The sequence below is a fragment of the Polyodon spathula genome, chromosome 18 (assembly GCF_017654505.1).
Source record: "Polyodon spathula isolate WHYD16114869_AA chromosome 18, ASM1765450v1, whole genome shotgun sequence".
NCBI lineage: Eukaryota > Metazoa > Chordata > Actinopteri > Acipenseriformes > Polyodontidae > Polyodon > Polyodon spathula.
The window spans coordinates 6,650,697-6,666,781 of NC_054551.1; the positions used below are offsets into that span (position 1 = coordinate 6,650,697).

A 16,085-nucleotide genomic window follows, 5' to 3' on the forward strand; every position below is an offset into this window, starting at 1 on the left:
AAAAAAAAAAAAAAAAAAAACTAAACAAATAAAAAAAAAACAGCTTCAGCTAGAAATACATCTACCTGTCTGATGTAACACGAAGAAAATCAAAGCAGCCATCCCTTTGCCAATTATCGCAAAAACGTACATTGGTGCAACTATTCAACGCCAAGGCAAAATTTATTACTGTTATTAGTATCATTATTAAAAATCGCTAAAACTAAGTAGAAGCAGCTGCTAAATTACATGCTAGTTATTCCCTTAATGAAAATGAAGAATTATCTGTTGAATCAGGTTGAGTTGAATCAGGTTTCTACACTACACAGGTCTGGGTTAATAAATACAATATGAATTTCATTCAGAACAAATCCTCTGTTAGATCGGCACCTGATTTGAATTTGCCTCTGAAGACAGCAGGAGTCTCCACTTCCAGGAAAGCCATCTATCTGATAGTTCCAGTAATCCGAGAGACTTGGGAGCATCGGGCTGTGATGCAGGCTGGAGTTGCATCGATTTGTGCAGGAGGAGGGAAGGGAGGAAGTGTCTCTGCCTTAGACATTCCGAGCCTTGTAATCCAGCACTCTCTCTCTCTCTCTTACTCACCTCTGTGTCTGTGCTGCTCCACACAGCTCCCTCCTCACTGCAGCACTGAACCTATCACTGTCAGAAGTGGGGAGCACAGCGAGAGAATCAGCAAGACAAGGACAGCCCAGTTAACCCTTGCTGCTGGGAGGAGCTGGAGCTCAGAGAAAGACAAGACGAAGGTCTTTACAACACAAGGAGGGTCTGCATGGGTAGACCATCTGTGTCAAAAGACACAGTGGAAAGGAAATCTAATGCAAAACAGATTCTTGGGCTCCTCAGAAAGCATGCTACATAGAAACTTATTTTCCTGCCTTATTTATATTACCTGCTGTTAACAATACTTAGGAATCAAAGGACGTATTACAAAAGTTTTTTAATTAGAAATATCTTTAAAAAATCAACAAACAACAATATAATTTATAGATCGACATCCATGAAGATGTTCTTTAGATCTGGTAGATGAAAATAACATAATATGGAGGACCTAAGACAAGTCTACCTTTATGATCTGTAGTTACATTTTATGAAAAAAAAAAAAAAAAAAAAAATTAAGTCATACAAATATGTCTTCAGCCGTGACCTTAATGACAAAGCAAATTGGCAAGAGGAATAACACACACACACACACATAACTAAAAGCAAAACAAAAACAACAGATGTTTTACATTTGTCTGCTTTCAGTATATAAGAACACATCCCAGGGATTACATTAAAATATAGTACGGAGGCTTTCAAAAGTTTCCACTATATCCCAGCGGTGTCCTGTTAGTTATCACTGGGAGGGGGAGTGTAGGGTTGTTAACATTGCTAACCAGTGACTAAGGGACCCCAACTCTTATCAGAAGCTCTGGCACTGTTACTCAAAACAGAAACTGCTCTATGTGGGGAGGGCCCACGCATGCTGCAGTGGTTTATTTTAATAACATTTTCTGCCCTAGTTCCTGCATAGCAACCCCAATTGAATAAGTAACTGCTACGTTGTCCAGCTCCCAGCTCCCTCTGAAATCTGTAGATTCAGTTATTACCACAACTTGCAAATGCATACCGAAACACAATATTGAGAGATTCCAGGATGACCATACTGCCTTTAAAACTGAGTGGAGGGCAAGTTCAGGAATATACAGGTCTGTAAAATTCACCAGAGCCCTTCTACTCTACACAGGCTGTTTGGTCTCTGTGCAGCAATGAAGAGGTATCCTTAGCAGCTCTGATCTACAGGACACAAGGGGAGCTACAGGGGTTAACAGAAACCCCTGGCACTAGCTCAGTGTGAACTTCTGAGGATCACAAAATCAATGCGTCTGGCCGAGAGAAAAATCAATGCAAGCAGTCAAGCGACCTGCACGCATTTCTCCAACCCGACTTTTACACCAAGGGGCTGGCACTACATCAGTTTGTTAATGTGCTCCTAAATGACCTTACGATTCTGTACAAAAGAAAAACAGCAGCATCTACAAGCAGAAGCTCAGTAGAGGATGATTTAATAAGAGAACTAGTGTTCTGCTAAAGAATATTATACTGTAAATCTGCCTGTTGACTCATAGTAATAGCGTGAACAAGCATGCACACATATTGTTGGACGGCACGTGGCTCTTAACAAATAAGGGGTGTGTAGAAATGAAGGAATGTGACTTTCCCTTTAAGATCTTGGAGGAAATAATATTGGGCCACCTGGTGGCAATGTCAGCTATGAGAAAATCTCATTAGAAAACCAAAAGGGGTGCATTTCATCCATAACGAGCAGTGCTGTCCATCCATCATGTTTAATGAGCACTGGATACTTACTGCTTAAAAAGGAACACTTTCCCTCATTTCAGTATAAAATGTCACTGTTTAAAAGTCTCTCTCCATTGAATTGATTGTAAATCTATAATTCTTCACTGATGATTTCTCTTAGAAGAACCAGCCAAACCGAAGGCTCATAACAATCAACAAAAAAGGATCCATAGTGAACAATCTTCTCATTCAGTACATGTACTGAAACAAATACCTAGCAACAAAAGACAATACTGGGAAACTGCTGATGTGCTGTTTACAGAAACTGGGATTGTGAGGGTACCAGGTGGATAAACATGCTGGCGATCAAGGGAGTTTCTACAAATTAATAGTTGTCATATATATTTCTATATATATATATATATATATGTACTATTTCTTTCTAATGTTTGCTATATATATATATATATATATATATATATATATATATATATATATATATATATATATATATATATATATATATATATATATATATATTTTAAGCATCAGACAGGAAATCCTCCATTAATATCACATTAGCCCTGGGCCTGTCACTCAGTACCTTAACCTAATTTGAAGATTTCATCTCCAAACAGTTTGTCAACAGCCTGAAGGTACAATACATCTCAGAAAAATTAATCTTCCTCTGTGAAGCGTATGATGCATTCACTGGGGAAAGGGTATAAATCAAAGGGCTGCCAGGCAGCCTGAGAGCTGGCATTAAGCATGCTGGGCCCAGTCTCCCTCTCTGCCCAGGACCCCCATGAAAATATCAACATGTTGCTCAGCCTGGGTCAGTGCAGCCCAGTCCCTAGAGGCCCGGCCTGTGCCCTCCCACCACGATTCTCATGCCAAGAAAACATTTCCAGACGGGCTTGAGCTCAGGGAATGCTGGGATTGTGGGAACCAGATGCACCAGCCAATCAGAAGGCATTTCCTGGTAAATCAAAGGTTTTCCAGGTTGCTGAAGGTTGGAGGGTAGAAAGAAGAAAAAAATCTAGCTGGGAAAACGGTAAAATGGGAAGCAATACCAGCCTTCACACTAGATTTAAACTCATCAGCTGGTGTTTGTGGATTATATTGGGGAGAAACTCTTCAACAAAGGAATTTTAGTATGGTTCTCCACTTAAATATAACAGAATTTTCAGTTGTCACATTCATTCTTCCAGTTTTGATTCTTCAGACCTTCTGACATTTAAATTCTGGTCTAATCTGCTCCAATACTGGAATTCCAGACCAATTATTATCATTTACATCAGCTGCCGCACTGGAATGTTGTCCTACATTGACATGGAACATTCTAATTATTTTAAAGTGGAATTTTGAACTACTCTTTTGAAAACAGAAATTTACACTAACAAACCCTCCACTAATGTCAGCAAGCCACTCCTTCAAACGCATGTTGTCTCTATTACAGCAGTACACTGTAGAAGCAACGTGCTTGTATATTGGTTGGCTCTAGAGACTGAATATATTTTGCACTGTGGTTAATTCGCATCCTAATTGTTTTTAGTGCCCCATGACTTTAATAACATGTACTACGTACTGTTGCAAATGTACTGTTAAACACAATTTCATTAGCTGGGGGGTTGCGCAATCATTGCTGTTGTTGAAACAGAAAAAATAGCCAAGTTGCTGAGAGGGGCTTATAATATACGGAGATGGTAACGCAGCATTCAGATGGTCCAGGAGACTTTAATCCTGATGTTCTCTGTTGTTGCAGTGAAGCTCTAGTAATTTGTGTTGGACATTATGGGTTAGCCACTTAAGAACCACAGGAATAAGCTGTGTCTTATTTACATACGCTGTTCACAACAAATATCACATTCACATGCTCTATAAGCAACTTGGATGGGCATGAAAGCTTCAAGTTTTATACCAAAAGATTTTCACTGTCCACCCACTTCCCCTGGTGCCTGTCATCACAGTTTTTTTTTCTTTCTTCGTACAGCAATGCTTGTTAATTCATGGTTTTGATGGACAGCACACTGCTGTTTAATACTCAAAGCTGCACTCACCATTCTTACGCTCATTTAGAGGGGGCAGGTTCGGGGTGGGCTGCAGCGACAACTCCTCCAGCTCATGGGCTACAGCCTCACTCCGAGGACTGGGGGCTAGCAACCCCTGCATCCCACAATCCTCTTCGATCCCCAGCATCCTGTGGAGCTCCATCACGCTCCTTGGGACAGCAGCGTCACCCTGGTAACCAGGAAACCGGCACTGCTAAGAAAATAAAACACAATGTTAACTAAGAGCTCAGTGGAGAGAGAAAAGGAGCTGGAAAACAGAGGTTTCAAATACCAGCTCAGAGACACTGGCCTATAAACCAAGATATTCTGGCACTGGTCACCTAATGCTCTTAATATGCATTGGCATTTAAGATCGGGTTCCTGCATGACAAGCAACTGGATTAGCAACGCATGCCAGTATGATGGATTATAGGGGTCACATTTCAAAGTGTTTTTGCTTTGTTGTGTGGTTAAACCCCGATATACATATATGCAGCTTAGAGAGTTACAGAGTGAACAATGCTAGGCAATTAATTGAATACATTTGGTGTTAGTCCTGCTATTGAGTACCGTTTCTGTTCTAGATGGTCAGACCGCAGCTGAAGGTGAAATGGAGCAGCAAATCTGCAGGGATGGAGAAGCAGCACCGATTGTGAAATTGGATCTGAGGTCTGTAGGACTTCATGCCTTCTACTGCATTTCATTCATATATCAAGATCTATAATGCAAACCTGCGGAGGCGCGGAGAGGGGGGTTGGGGAGACAACCTCCAAAACATCCATACACAATGCCTTCTACAAATGCAATACACAGTGTTATGCCACTTTTGGCGTTTCCCAAGAAAAACTGACGACTTACAATATGAACCAGTCAACACATACCAGTGCTAGGGGATATTCTAGAAGATAAAAAGAACCGTATCCCCATCACAGAGGGTCCAGGCTGTACACTTCGGACAGTCTGCCTACGCCAAATAGAGAAGTACACCGTCCTGTTTGTCTGAACCTTCATCTGACAATGCTTACATGCATTCAATAAACAGATACCTGCAATGAAATAATGAATACAGTCGGGGAATGTGAATGTAGCTTTCTGACCGAAAGGATTTGAGAATTGAGTTTACACTTATCAAAACAACGGATGACTGACCGCTCTACACAATTAGTCTACAAAGAAATATAAGACAGCAGTATCATTAAATTATAATAGCCCCTTATATTACCAAACAGGTGTTAGTTAGAACTAGAAAGATATTTTTCCCCCTGCAGTTAAAGGAATATCTGGAGATTTATAGCCTTAGAAAAATTGCTCAAATCGTATTTTTTTAAAACTGCTAAAATTGCACCATAATTAAAATGTTTTCTAACCCAGAGTCAATATTTATTGAACTGCTAGTTTACAGTGAGGCCCTGAAGTACAGAATTTCAATATTGTTAAAAGAACCCGCAGCAACACAGTCATACTGACAAACCACTGCAATTCAGTGATTCAGCAAGTATACTTTTCTAAATGTCTAATGGAATGCAAGCAGGGACGACTTGCTTTCTCTCAAGTGCAAACAATGTCCGTTTTATATTTGCTATCAATGGTAACACACTGACTGTAGTGCAAAGCGAGCTATGTATTGGTTTTATTATTTTATTCTACTTTGTCTTGTTGATATAGGATATTGTATCGCATTAATGGTTTATCTAGCACTAATGTAATGATACACACATAAAAACAAAAACACACCCACTTCTGATAAATGCTGAATCACAGTGAAACAAACAGACCACTTAGCAACAGCCTTGTTTGGCATAACAGTGGTTGAGAGACTACTAATTACTTAAACTATATTAAATATTAACATTTAATTTTGCCAGTGGGGAAAAACAAGAGCTGTTTCAAGTATAAACCCTAACAGACAATTAGTCTGGCGTCAGAAGAGTTCCAAATGAAACATTTTCTCTATGAAATATTCATGTCAGTTTACTATTCTATTCTATGAAACAAAACAACATTTTGAAATAGCAGCCGAGCTTTATTTGAAAAAAAAAAAAAAAAAAAAAAACATGGCTGCAAAACAACACAAACATATAATGATTATCATTATCATCATTGGGATTATGAATAACCCTTTCCTGCAGACTATCCGTATGCACACGCACCTCTTCATTCTGTATATTATACATATATGAAGAAGAAATAGCTAGTATTTAGTCTTCAGAATTAGCTAGTTCATTAAGTATTTGTAGTGATTGATGAGTATCCTGTTGGATCCTGATTCTTCTTGGATATAGAGCTGTTTGCTATTTTTGAATTATCTGTACTAACACACACACACACACACATATATAATGTGGCAGGAAATGGAGTTGCGGTGACGTCAGATCAGAAGAAGGACGAAGAAAGGTACCTGCAGTTTCAATAAAAAGACGCAGTGTGCGCCGTTTTTATTTTAAATACAACAAAAATAAATAAAATATTTAAACAAAAGAAACACTGCTCACAGAGTACAAAAATAAAAGAGATAAACAAAAACAAATCATGAACACAATAATAACTGTTAAGGTCTGGCTTGGAAGTAGCCTTCACGGATCCTTTAAGCGTTTTTATAGTTTCATTTGCTCTTCTCTCTGCCTCTCGAACACCCACCTGGAGTGCAGAGAGCTGCAGGTAATTATACAGGTGACCATCTCCAGATTAGCAACAAATTAATCACTTAATTAATTTGGGAGATGGCCAAATGTGGATGGGGCTTCCCATCCACACTGCAAACAATAACAAAACACATGGCGCTTCGCCGTCATACAATATATACACACACAAATAAAATAAATAAATCATAATACATAGATAACACAGGGGCGGATGAGGTGACCCCATTCTAAAAATAAATAAACAAAATACATTTAAGCAGGGCTTTCCTACCACCCTGCTACAATATATTACACCCACACACCTCTCGTTATATCGCCCCTCACTATACTGCGGATTCGGATATATCGCTGTCCTCGAGTTGGCTCATAGGCCCTGTCTTTTCATAATTGTAATTATTTTTTAAATTTAATTCATATTAGATGATCCATACCAGGTTTAAAGGTTAATTATATGCTTCTTATATATGATATATTATTATATTACATATTTGATGTTAGAGGTTAAATTATTCCAATTTCATAATTAAGTAAATGGTTGGAGCCCGGGCTAGAAGGGCCAAGGTAATAAACAAAAAGGCAGACAAATTTCAAACCCTTTCATGTATAACAGCAGGTTCAATCCCCAGACAGCACAAACTGTAAAATAAAGTAAGAGAACATTGGGGCTTTGGAATGAAAAATATTACATATCTCAAAAAGCAGAATTGGTATTTTTTGTCATTTCTGTAGGGGTTCAACATCAGTTGAAAACAATAGTGTAGGTTCCCTGTTATATGGCTTAATAGCAATCCAGTCAACAGCTGTTGACCACGCATGTCTGCCGGTTTCTTTTGGCAGTCCGGCTGCAGGAATGGCACCATCACTGCACACATGAAATACTGAACTGCTGACAGAAAGGGAGTCGCTGTTTGCTTGTGCTCTGCTTTCCCATTCCAGCAATCCATCATGCCCTCTCACATTTTTGCTTTTCAGTTTGTATCTTCTAGTTGTCAGAGTTGAACTGACTTGTTCCACCACCTCTTTTCTCAAGCCCTCACGATTAAAATCTCTCACAGAGGCTTTACACAATCAGTTATTTCTGCCCGTACCAGTCACACACAAATGCAGACGATTAAAAATGCGACATAAAAAAATATATATTCTAACGCTGTTCTAGAGCTACGATTCCTACCATCACATCTGAAAGTTCTGCTTGTTTAATAATGAAACGCTGGGCCTAGCAGACACTGACGCTACACCCTCTGCTGTCAGGTAGCAGCTTTCTACAGCAGTTTTCTGGTATTTTGGATATACAGCTAACTCACCTGAGAGACAGCCTGTCTTTACACTGTCACGTCAACTGATTAATTTAACAGATACTGAAAGAAGCCACAGGGAAAAGTAGGAATCTACTTGTACATGTTTACTAGTAATACACATTGTACTCAGAAGTCCTTAGATAGAGCATCCATTTACAGCAACATTTGATGCACCGATGCCATTAGCAAGACAACAGTCTCTCCACAGGGACATAGTTTGCTACACACTTCTTTGGTGAAAAAAAGTAAACTAAGCACAAGGAGCCAGTCTGAAAGAGAAAGACCTTTCTGGACAAAGGAGTTCAGAGGACACATAGAGACACATATCCCAAAGACAGCTATAGTCATTATCTAATTGCATGTGTGGTTACATAGTAATTGAACTGTAAATTCACAACTATGTGTGAAAAATACAATGTAATCTGCCAGCAATATTCAATGTGTAATCATATGTGCTGTTGCACTGCAACTACTCCATTTTGTGTGTAATAAATGTGTTGCTACAGTCACTTAATGCATAGTGTTGCTGTAACCCATTGGTGCCCAGGTCGCTTGGTTGATCCCGAACTTGTTTCTAGTAGACTGCATAAGTTTTCAAAACTTATGTGCTAAAAAAACATATTTTGGCAATTCACAGCATGACCATCAAGTCTCCTTAAAAATGAGGTCCACAGTTCTGAAGCATCGTATGCTTTGCTTACACTAAGGTTCGCTTCTTGCTCGACTATTACTGCACAGCCAAAATATTAAAAAAACATAAAATTTGACCAACCCGCAGCACTGTAGTTGCTACATTGTCCACCCCCCCCAAACTGTTGCAACCGTCTGCAGTTCGTACTTTTACATTCTATGTTTACGAAGCGGGAGACCACCAGTAACAAAATATTTTTTCTTGTTCTTGGTGGTTGTTTTTTTTTGTATAAAGTATATTAAGTTTTTTTATATGAGTGCTGGACAAAGCAGCAAGAAACAGAAAACCTACCACTTTCACAGTGAGTGGGAGGAAGATTATTTTTTCACCACAACAAATTCAAAATGCGTGTGTCTGAATTGCCATTCAAGCGTAGCTCTTGCTAAGAAGGGAAATGTCGAGAGGCATTTCAAAACTGTTCACAAGAAATATGAAAGCGATTTTCCAGCTAAAATTGAACTACAAAAGAGAAATGTGAAAGAACTGAAGTCTCAACTAGCTGCCCAACAATCGATCTTTACAAGGCCCAGCTCTAAATCAAAGGCAGCCATGACTGCATCATTCCGGGTGAGTCGCATACTAGCAAAGCACAAGAAACCGTTCCAGGATGGAGAAATGGTAAGAGAGGCCTTTTTAGGAGGCAGCTAAATCATTGTTTGATGATTTAAAAAATAAAAGTCGGAAATCATTTCTGCTATTAAGGATGTTGAGCTATCCAGAAATACTGTTACATGGCGCTGTGAAGTGATGGGTGAGGATTTGGGGGAGCATCTTAAAGACAAATGAGAGTGTGTTCTTTTCACTTCAATTTGACGAGTCAACAGACGTGATCGACACATCTCAGTTGTGTATTAGAATGGTGCTTGAAGATAAGACTGCCAAAGAAAAACTGCTCAAAATCATATCATTGAAAGGATAAACTCAAGGGGAGGACATTTTTTGGGCATTAAAGGACTTTATTAATAGCACTGTTACCATTTACAAACTATGGATGGAGCACCAGCCATGACTGGCCGCATCAGTGGGTTTACTGCCCTGTGAAAAAGTGGTAATGACTTTCCAGAATTCTTCACGAATCACTGCATAATCTATCAACAGGCTCTGTGTGGTAAAAAGCTGAATATGAACAATGTCATGGATATCGCGCTCAAAATCGTGTATCCGATTCAGGCCAGAAGTCTGCAGAGGATCCTCTTCAGGTCTCAACTGGAAGAAAGTGAAGCTGAACACACAGATCTCTTGCTACACATGGATGTAAGGTGGCTTAGTAGAAGTAAATTCCTGTAGAGGTTTAGGGATCTTATTTGAAATAAGGAGTTTCTGGCCTCAAAAGATGCAGAATATAAGCAGTTGGAAGACAAAGTGTGACTGTTAGATTTAGCTTTTTTGACCGAAGTAACTGTTCGGTTGAATGAGCTCAATTTAGAGCTGCAAGGAAAAGACAAAAATATTGTTGAAATGATTAGCTCTGTGACAGCTTTTAAATAAAAAATAAAATTGCTGTCCTCACAATTGCAGCGACACGAACTGAGAAATTTCAAAAATATGATGTTGGAGCGCCAAAGTCAGGGAAAAGAACCTACACATTATGACAGTAGTCAATACATCGAACAGGCGTACAACATTATGGCAGACTTTTTGATCGACGCGTCCAAGATTTTGCAATCCTGGAACCCGTGGCAACTTTTATGTGCTTTCCGTTTGGTGTGGAAGTTGATGTTGACAAATTGCAACAAAAATAGCATCACTGTTTCACATGGAGACAGCTGCCATGGAGAGTGAAATTTTGACTCTGCAGAGCGACCTCCAAATCAAATCGAGGGCATCGGGGGAACACTTTTGGAACCTTATCGTGGAGGAAAAATATCCAAATATGAGAAAAACTGCCACGTACTTAACGGCATTTTTTGGATCTACCTACCTTTGCGAGTCAGCATTTTCAAACATGAAGATCATCAAGTCAAAATACCGGTCCACTCTAACAGATGATCACCTGGACACCTGCTTGACGCTAGCAATCAGCAGCTACAACCCAGACTATGCAAAGCTTGCTGACACCATGCAGTGCAAATCATCAAATCAATAAGGTAAAAAGTTATTATTTCTTATTATTATACAATTGTTTTAAAAATAGGGCCTATTTTATTTTGGGTCCAGTAATAATGTAGTGTGCAACATGTTTGAATAGGGAGTGGAGGGGGAAGGGGGAGGGGGTAGACCGCATTAGGATAGGGGTGGAAAAAGTAGCTCTTATGTAACTAAAGTCTAGGCACCCCTGCTGTAAAATATAACCGCAGCCACAGAGCAGAAGCAGGCCTCCTCACCTTGAGCAGCGTGGCCCAGTCGGGAGGGCTGGTCTGTCAGCTCGGGGGCAGGCCTTCACAATGAGCAGGGGACACACATCACTGTAATGCTGGTAGTTTTGATCTGTAAACAGAAATCCATATCAGGGCTAGTGTCAAGGGACCTTACAGTTTAGAACAGGTAGGCTTTTACTTAGTAAGTACTGGTCGAAGGAAAAAAATAACAACAGACATGCAGTAGCTAACTGTTGTAATTTCAAAATGTTTTTCAAAATGTTATTTAAACGAACAGCACCTCAGCTTCAAGGCCACAGCCCCTTGAGTTCAGCCACCTCAACCTACCTCCCTGTCACTCGGCTCTAACCACAATGTCAATACACAGGACAATACACAGCTGCAAGTAACGTTTCTCCACTCAGATTCTCCAAATCCAGCTGTTTTAGATCTCCGATCAGACAGGACGAGGAGTGGAATCTGATCCAACCCAAGTGGATACGAGGAGGCTTTTTATAGTTCAATGAAGGTACGCTACTACAATATCTCTCTCGAAGCCAGTAAAGAATAAAGGCTCCTGTGATTTAGCAGCATTATGAAAACAGACAGGAATTCCATTAATCAGATTTTCTATAGCAGTGGTTCCCAAACTTGGTCCTGAGGACCCACTGTGTCTGCTGGTTTTCATTCCAACTGAGCTCTCAATTACTTAATTAGACCCTTAATTGAATGGGTAATTTGCTTAATTAGACCTTTTATGGGTTTCAGCTCTTAACAGTTGTAAATTTCAAGTTTGCGATAACATTTTATAAGTAACTTGAACTCTGCAACTGTTTTAAGCGCTGAACACAATTAAAATGGACTAATTAAGAAAATGATCAGCTCAATTAAGGGTCTAGTTAAGTAAGTGAGAGCTCAGCTGGAATGAAATCCAGCAGACAGCTCGTCACCAGGACCAGGTTTGGGAACAACTGCTCTACAGTATCGTGTTACCTGTTGAACGACTCTTCTGTGATAAGTAACTTTGTTTAACTGTGTGAGTTGCAGTCCCAGGCCTGCTCTCTCCTGGGATAACCCACTTTCACCTCTTCAACTTTCCTATCACCCATCAGGCAGTGCTTAGGAATAAGGGTGGCCCAATGTAAGAGTTCAGCCAAAAATGTCACCTTCTGAAATCATTCAGTTTCTTACATTATGATCTACTCTTGGCTAAGTCAGAATCTATTTTTCAACAACATTATGTATTCAGTGTTAGACATTACATACACCTTGACATACATCTTGATGGAACCAGAAACACTTTTGCTTCTTTTCTGAAAATAAACAACACTGCTTCAGCAAGGTGTGAAAAAAAAATTATATATATATTTGTGTGTGCCAGATTGTAGAGTCAAACAATTGGTTGTCCAAGTTGTGTAATTCGTATTATGTTAATAACAACATAATGAGAATGAACCACGATATTGTAGAACCAGGAAAAGGTCCTTCAGCCACACTGCCTCTCAGTCCTTCAGTTCTTACCAATAGGTTATGTTGCCACCTAAGCCCTTAGCTTAACTATATGAGCACTCTGAGTCACTGAAAAGCAATGAATAGGTATTAAAAGGGGCCTTTTGTAAACGCATACAGGAGGTTTTGTGAGAAGAGCAATGTTCGCTTGGATAAACCTCTTATTTCACATGCTAGGGTGCTACTCTTAGTTTAGGTTGCCTGCTACCTTTGGCACTAGCTGGCATTCCATGGAGCTTATATTTGTAATGTGTGCTTGAGAAGAACTATACATTGTTCAAAATGTGTCATACAAGTCAGTGGTTCTCAAGCCTGGTCCTGGGGACCCTCTGTCCGGATGGGTTTTGTTCCAGCCGAGCTCTCCATTACTTAATTGAAATCTTAATGGAACTAATCAGAACTTTTTATTTATTTTAAAAGAGTTGGAGATTTCAAGTTAAATATAAAATTATATAAGGAATTTGAATTCTCTGACATTTTGTAAGCTAATCCATTTTAAAAAGTAAAATTAGGCAAATTATTAGTTCAATTAAGGTTTCTTTAAATGAAGAAGATTGTTCCGCTATCCTACACGAAATGCGCTCTTATTAGACAGAGTACACAAATACACTAGTAAGTGTCCTTCATTAAGTTTACTTAAACCTGTTAAAAATTGATGCAAACAGCTGCAAAAATCTGATGCATAATTGATCAGTTTTTTCTTCAAATCAAACGAAATCATCAAGTTTCAAAAACTTTCTTTGTTTGGTGTTATTTATTTTACTTATTGGCCTACATTATTTTAATCTCTTGCATCTTTTTTTATTGTTTTATCTTTGGATGCTATTGTACAGCCACTTGGGCACTGCATGAAAGGCACTATAAAAGTGTAATGTTGTGTTACAAATCTTCTGCTGCAAACGCTTGCCCAGACAAATTGGCATAGATTGAAAGCCTTAAACCTCAAGAGAAATATAACACTGATAAAGTAGAATCCACAGAAGGTTATATCACAGAGGAATTTAACAAACGCACATCAATGTAACTCATTTTTATTGACCTCGATTACGTGAGATGCTCCAAAATGCTGCCCAGGAATCTGGTAATATAGGTGAACCATTCACTTCTAGCTGGTTTTGTAGTGTTATCCGAATACAGGACCTTAGTTTATCATCCAGCTACAGTATGGTACACTTATTTCAGCCCCAGAAAAAAAAAAATAGTCCCCCAACTCTAAAACACTAAATTGGATAACAAAATGTTTTCAAAGAAAGTTTTTCCAAGGGACAGAGAGGGATAAAAATAGCCCCATTTTGCCGAAAGCAATCAGCTGTGACTAGCATGATGCATTTACTTCTTAACGACATCTGGATAAGATAAACATCAGTGTTTCTGAGCCAAACCTGATCTCATGATCCCGTGAACCTGCCTTCATCATCATCCGAACCTCTTTCTACTCGGTTCTCCGAATGGAAGATTGATGACTGTGGCTTTGGTGGCTAATAGGTCCAAAATGAGAAACAGACCAATGTCCTTAAACACTCTTACCTGCTGGGCTTTGAAAATATTGCAAGCCTCTCATTTGAAACAGCAGCAATAAATCCAGACCCCTGCCTTGGAAAGTACAGCTGTTTACATATGTTGTAACACTTTAATTATAAAGTCTGTGTTTAATTATTTAATTAATGAATTCAGGCCATACATTATATTTTCCTGTTTTTTTTTTTTTTTTAGGGAAACAAACTCAAACTGCTTTAGAAATTTTTTTATTTTATTTATATATATATATATATGCTTAAATAAAGCTTACCTTTGATTCTAAAGGGATTTGTTTTTTTACTTTAGTGTTGATTCAAAATGTATCAATTTTTTATTATAAAGGGAACTTCACAAATGTTTGGGAGATTCTTGTTTGCAGTGCATGTGCACACAACATTAAAAGGTGTACAGTCGTGTTCTACACAATTTTAAAATCAGTTTTTCAATTGTTAAGAAGGTTATTGCCTCGTGAAAGTATCATCTTTATAGGCGTGTCCTGTAAAAATTACCATATGGTAAAAAGGCGATCCCCTTTTTACATTTCTGTCTTTGTTCTTGAACTTTAAGATCTAATTTATACCCTTGAGATATTCCAAGTACAAGCAGGATTAAAAGACTAATGTAGCGGCAGGCAGGTTCCAAGAAGAGTGGAAGCTTGTGTCCCCTCAGTTAAAACTACCTCTATGAGATATAGGTCTACCAAAACAAGGACCACTTTTCAAACTGCAGAGGAATGTAGTTAGCAAGGCCACTAGAAATTGTAGTCTACAACACAAATGAACATGACTAAACAAAGCTGATTCTTTTCAATTTGGAGTTGTAAGGAATATGCACAAACTACATTGCACACACTCTTACTGCATTCAACAGGGTTTAAAATAAAACAAATTAATCACTAGTAGATATTCAGCTAACTCCCTGGGCAACTGTCAGCAAGTAACAGATTACCCACAAATTCATATTCACATTAGACACAGTCATATTGAGGAAATTCAGTCCCATTCAGTCATAAAAAATAAGTTACAAAAAAGAGTTCAAAATGGCAATTAAATTGCTGCAGTATACCAGAACTGGAAATGCACTCAGAGGGAGGTTTACCATTTTGCATTGTAATATATGTAAAAGCAATGTGATGTGTTATTTAAAACAAATTCATATAATACAGTTGTGTCTCCACTTTTCTTTATTTCTCATTTTCACTCTTTCCAATAATTTTCCGTGTACTGCACAGCTACCAGCTAGCCTCCTCATACACGCGTAGTGGAGACCTTCCCTTCTAGTGGGCATCAAGATTACAGCATTGTGTAGACTGAATATAAACTGCTATAAACCATAGCAGTGGCAGCTGTATGTAGTATTCTTAACTTTCATGTAATTGTACTTCTAGTTACATGCAGGAGCTCTGTAATCAATTCTATTCCTGTTTCTCTCCAGATCTTGCTACAGTACATAACGTCATCTGTTTGTATTCTTTTATTTATTGCCATTTATAACGACATTCATTAGAAAGTTCCACACTGTGTACTTTTGGGTTAAAAAGAAAAAAAAAAAAAAAAAAAACAGAAAGCCTGTATGCCAACATGTTTCAGTGAGACGTGGCCACTGTTGCCAAGCAACTCCAACATTACACACAAACCCAATGAGGCAGACCAGAGAGCATAGTGATATACAAAAGCAAATCACCAATGAACTTTCTACATTTTTCAGTAAGTTTGCAAGGTTTCTAAAATAATTTGTTACTGCTACTTTGCAGCAATAGGTAATTGTATGGTATTTATATAACACAGTTTTAATCA

General features: G+C 38.6%; 1 protein-coding gene across 10 annotated transcripts in view; it reads right to left on the minus strand.

The window, feature by feature from the left end:
* Positions 1–16,085, minus strand: part of LOC121330777 (myocardin-related transcription factor B-like) — a 53,843-nt gene that overhangs the window by 22,630 nt on the left and 15,128 nt on the right. For 7 of the 10 annotated variants that reach the window (XM_041277537.1, XM_041277543.1, XM_041277542.1 and 4 more), the window contains 2 exons: positions 11,290–11,392; positions 4,344–4,548 (listed from right to left, as the gene is read on the minus strand). In XM_041277537.1, coding sequence (XP_041133471.1) covers positions 4,344–4,497 — 154 coding nt within the window. In that variant the 5' untranslated portion in view covers positions 4,498–4,548; positions 11,290–11,392. Of the gene's footprint in view, positions 1–369; positions 562–4,343; positions 4,549–11,289; positions 11,393–16,085 lie in introns of those variants that run through there. The other 3 variants (XM_041277545.1, XM_041277544.1, XM_041277538.1) reach the window with 2 other exon arrangements.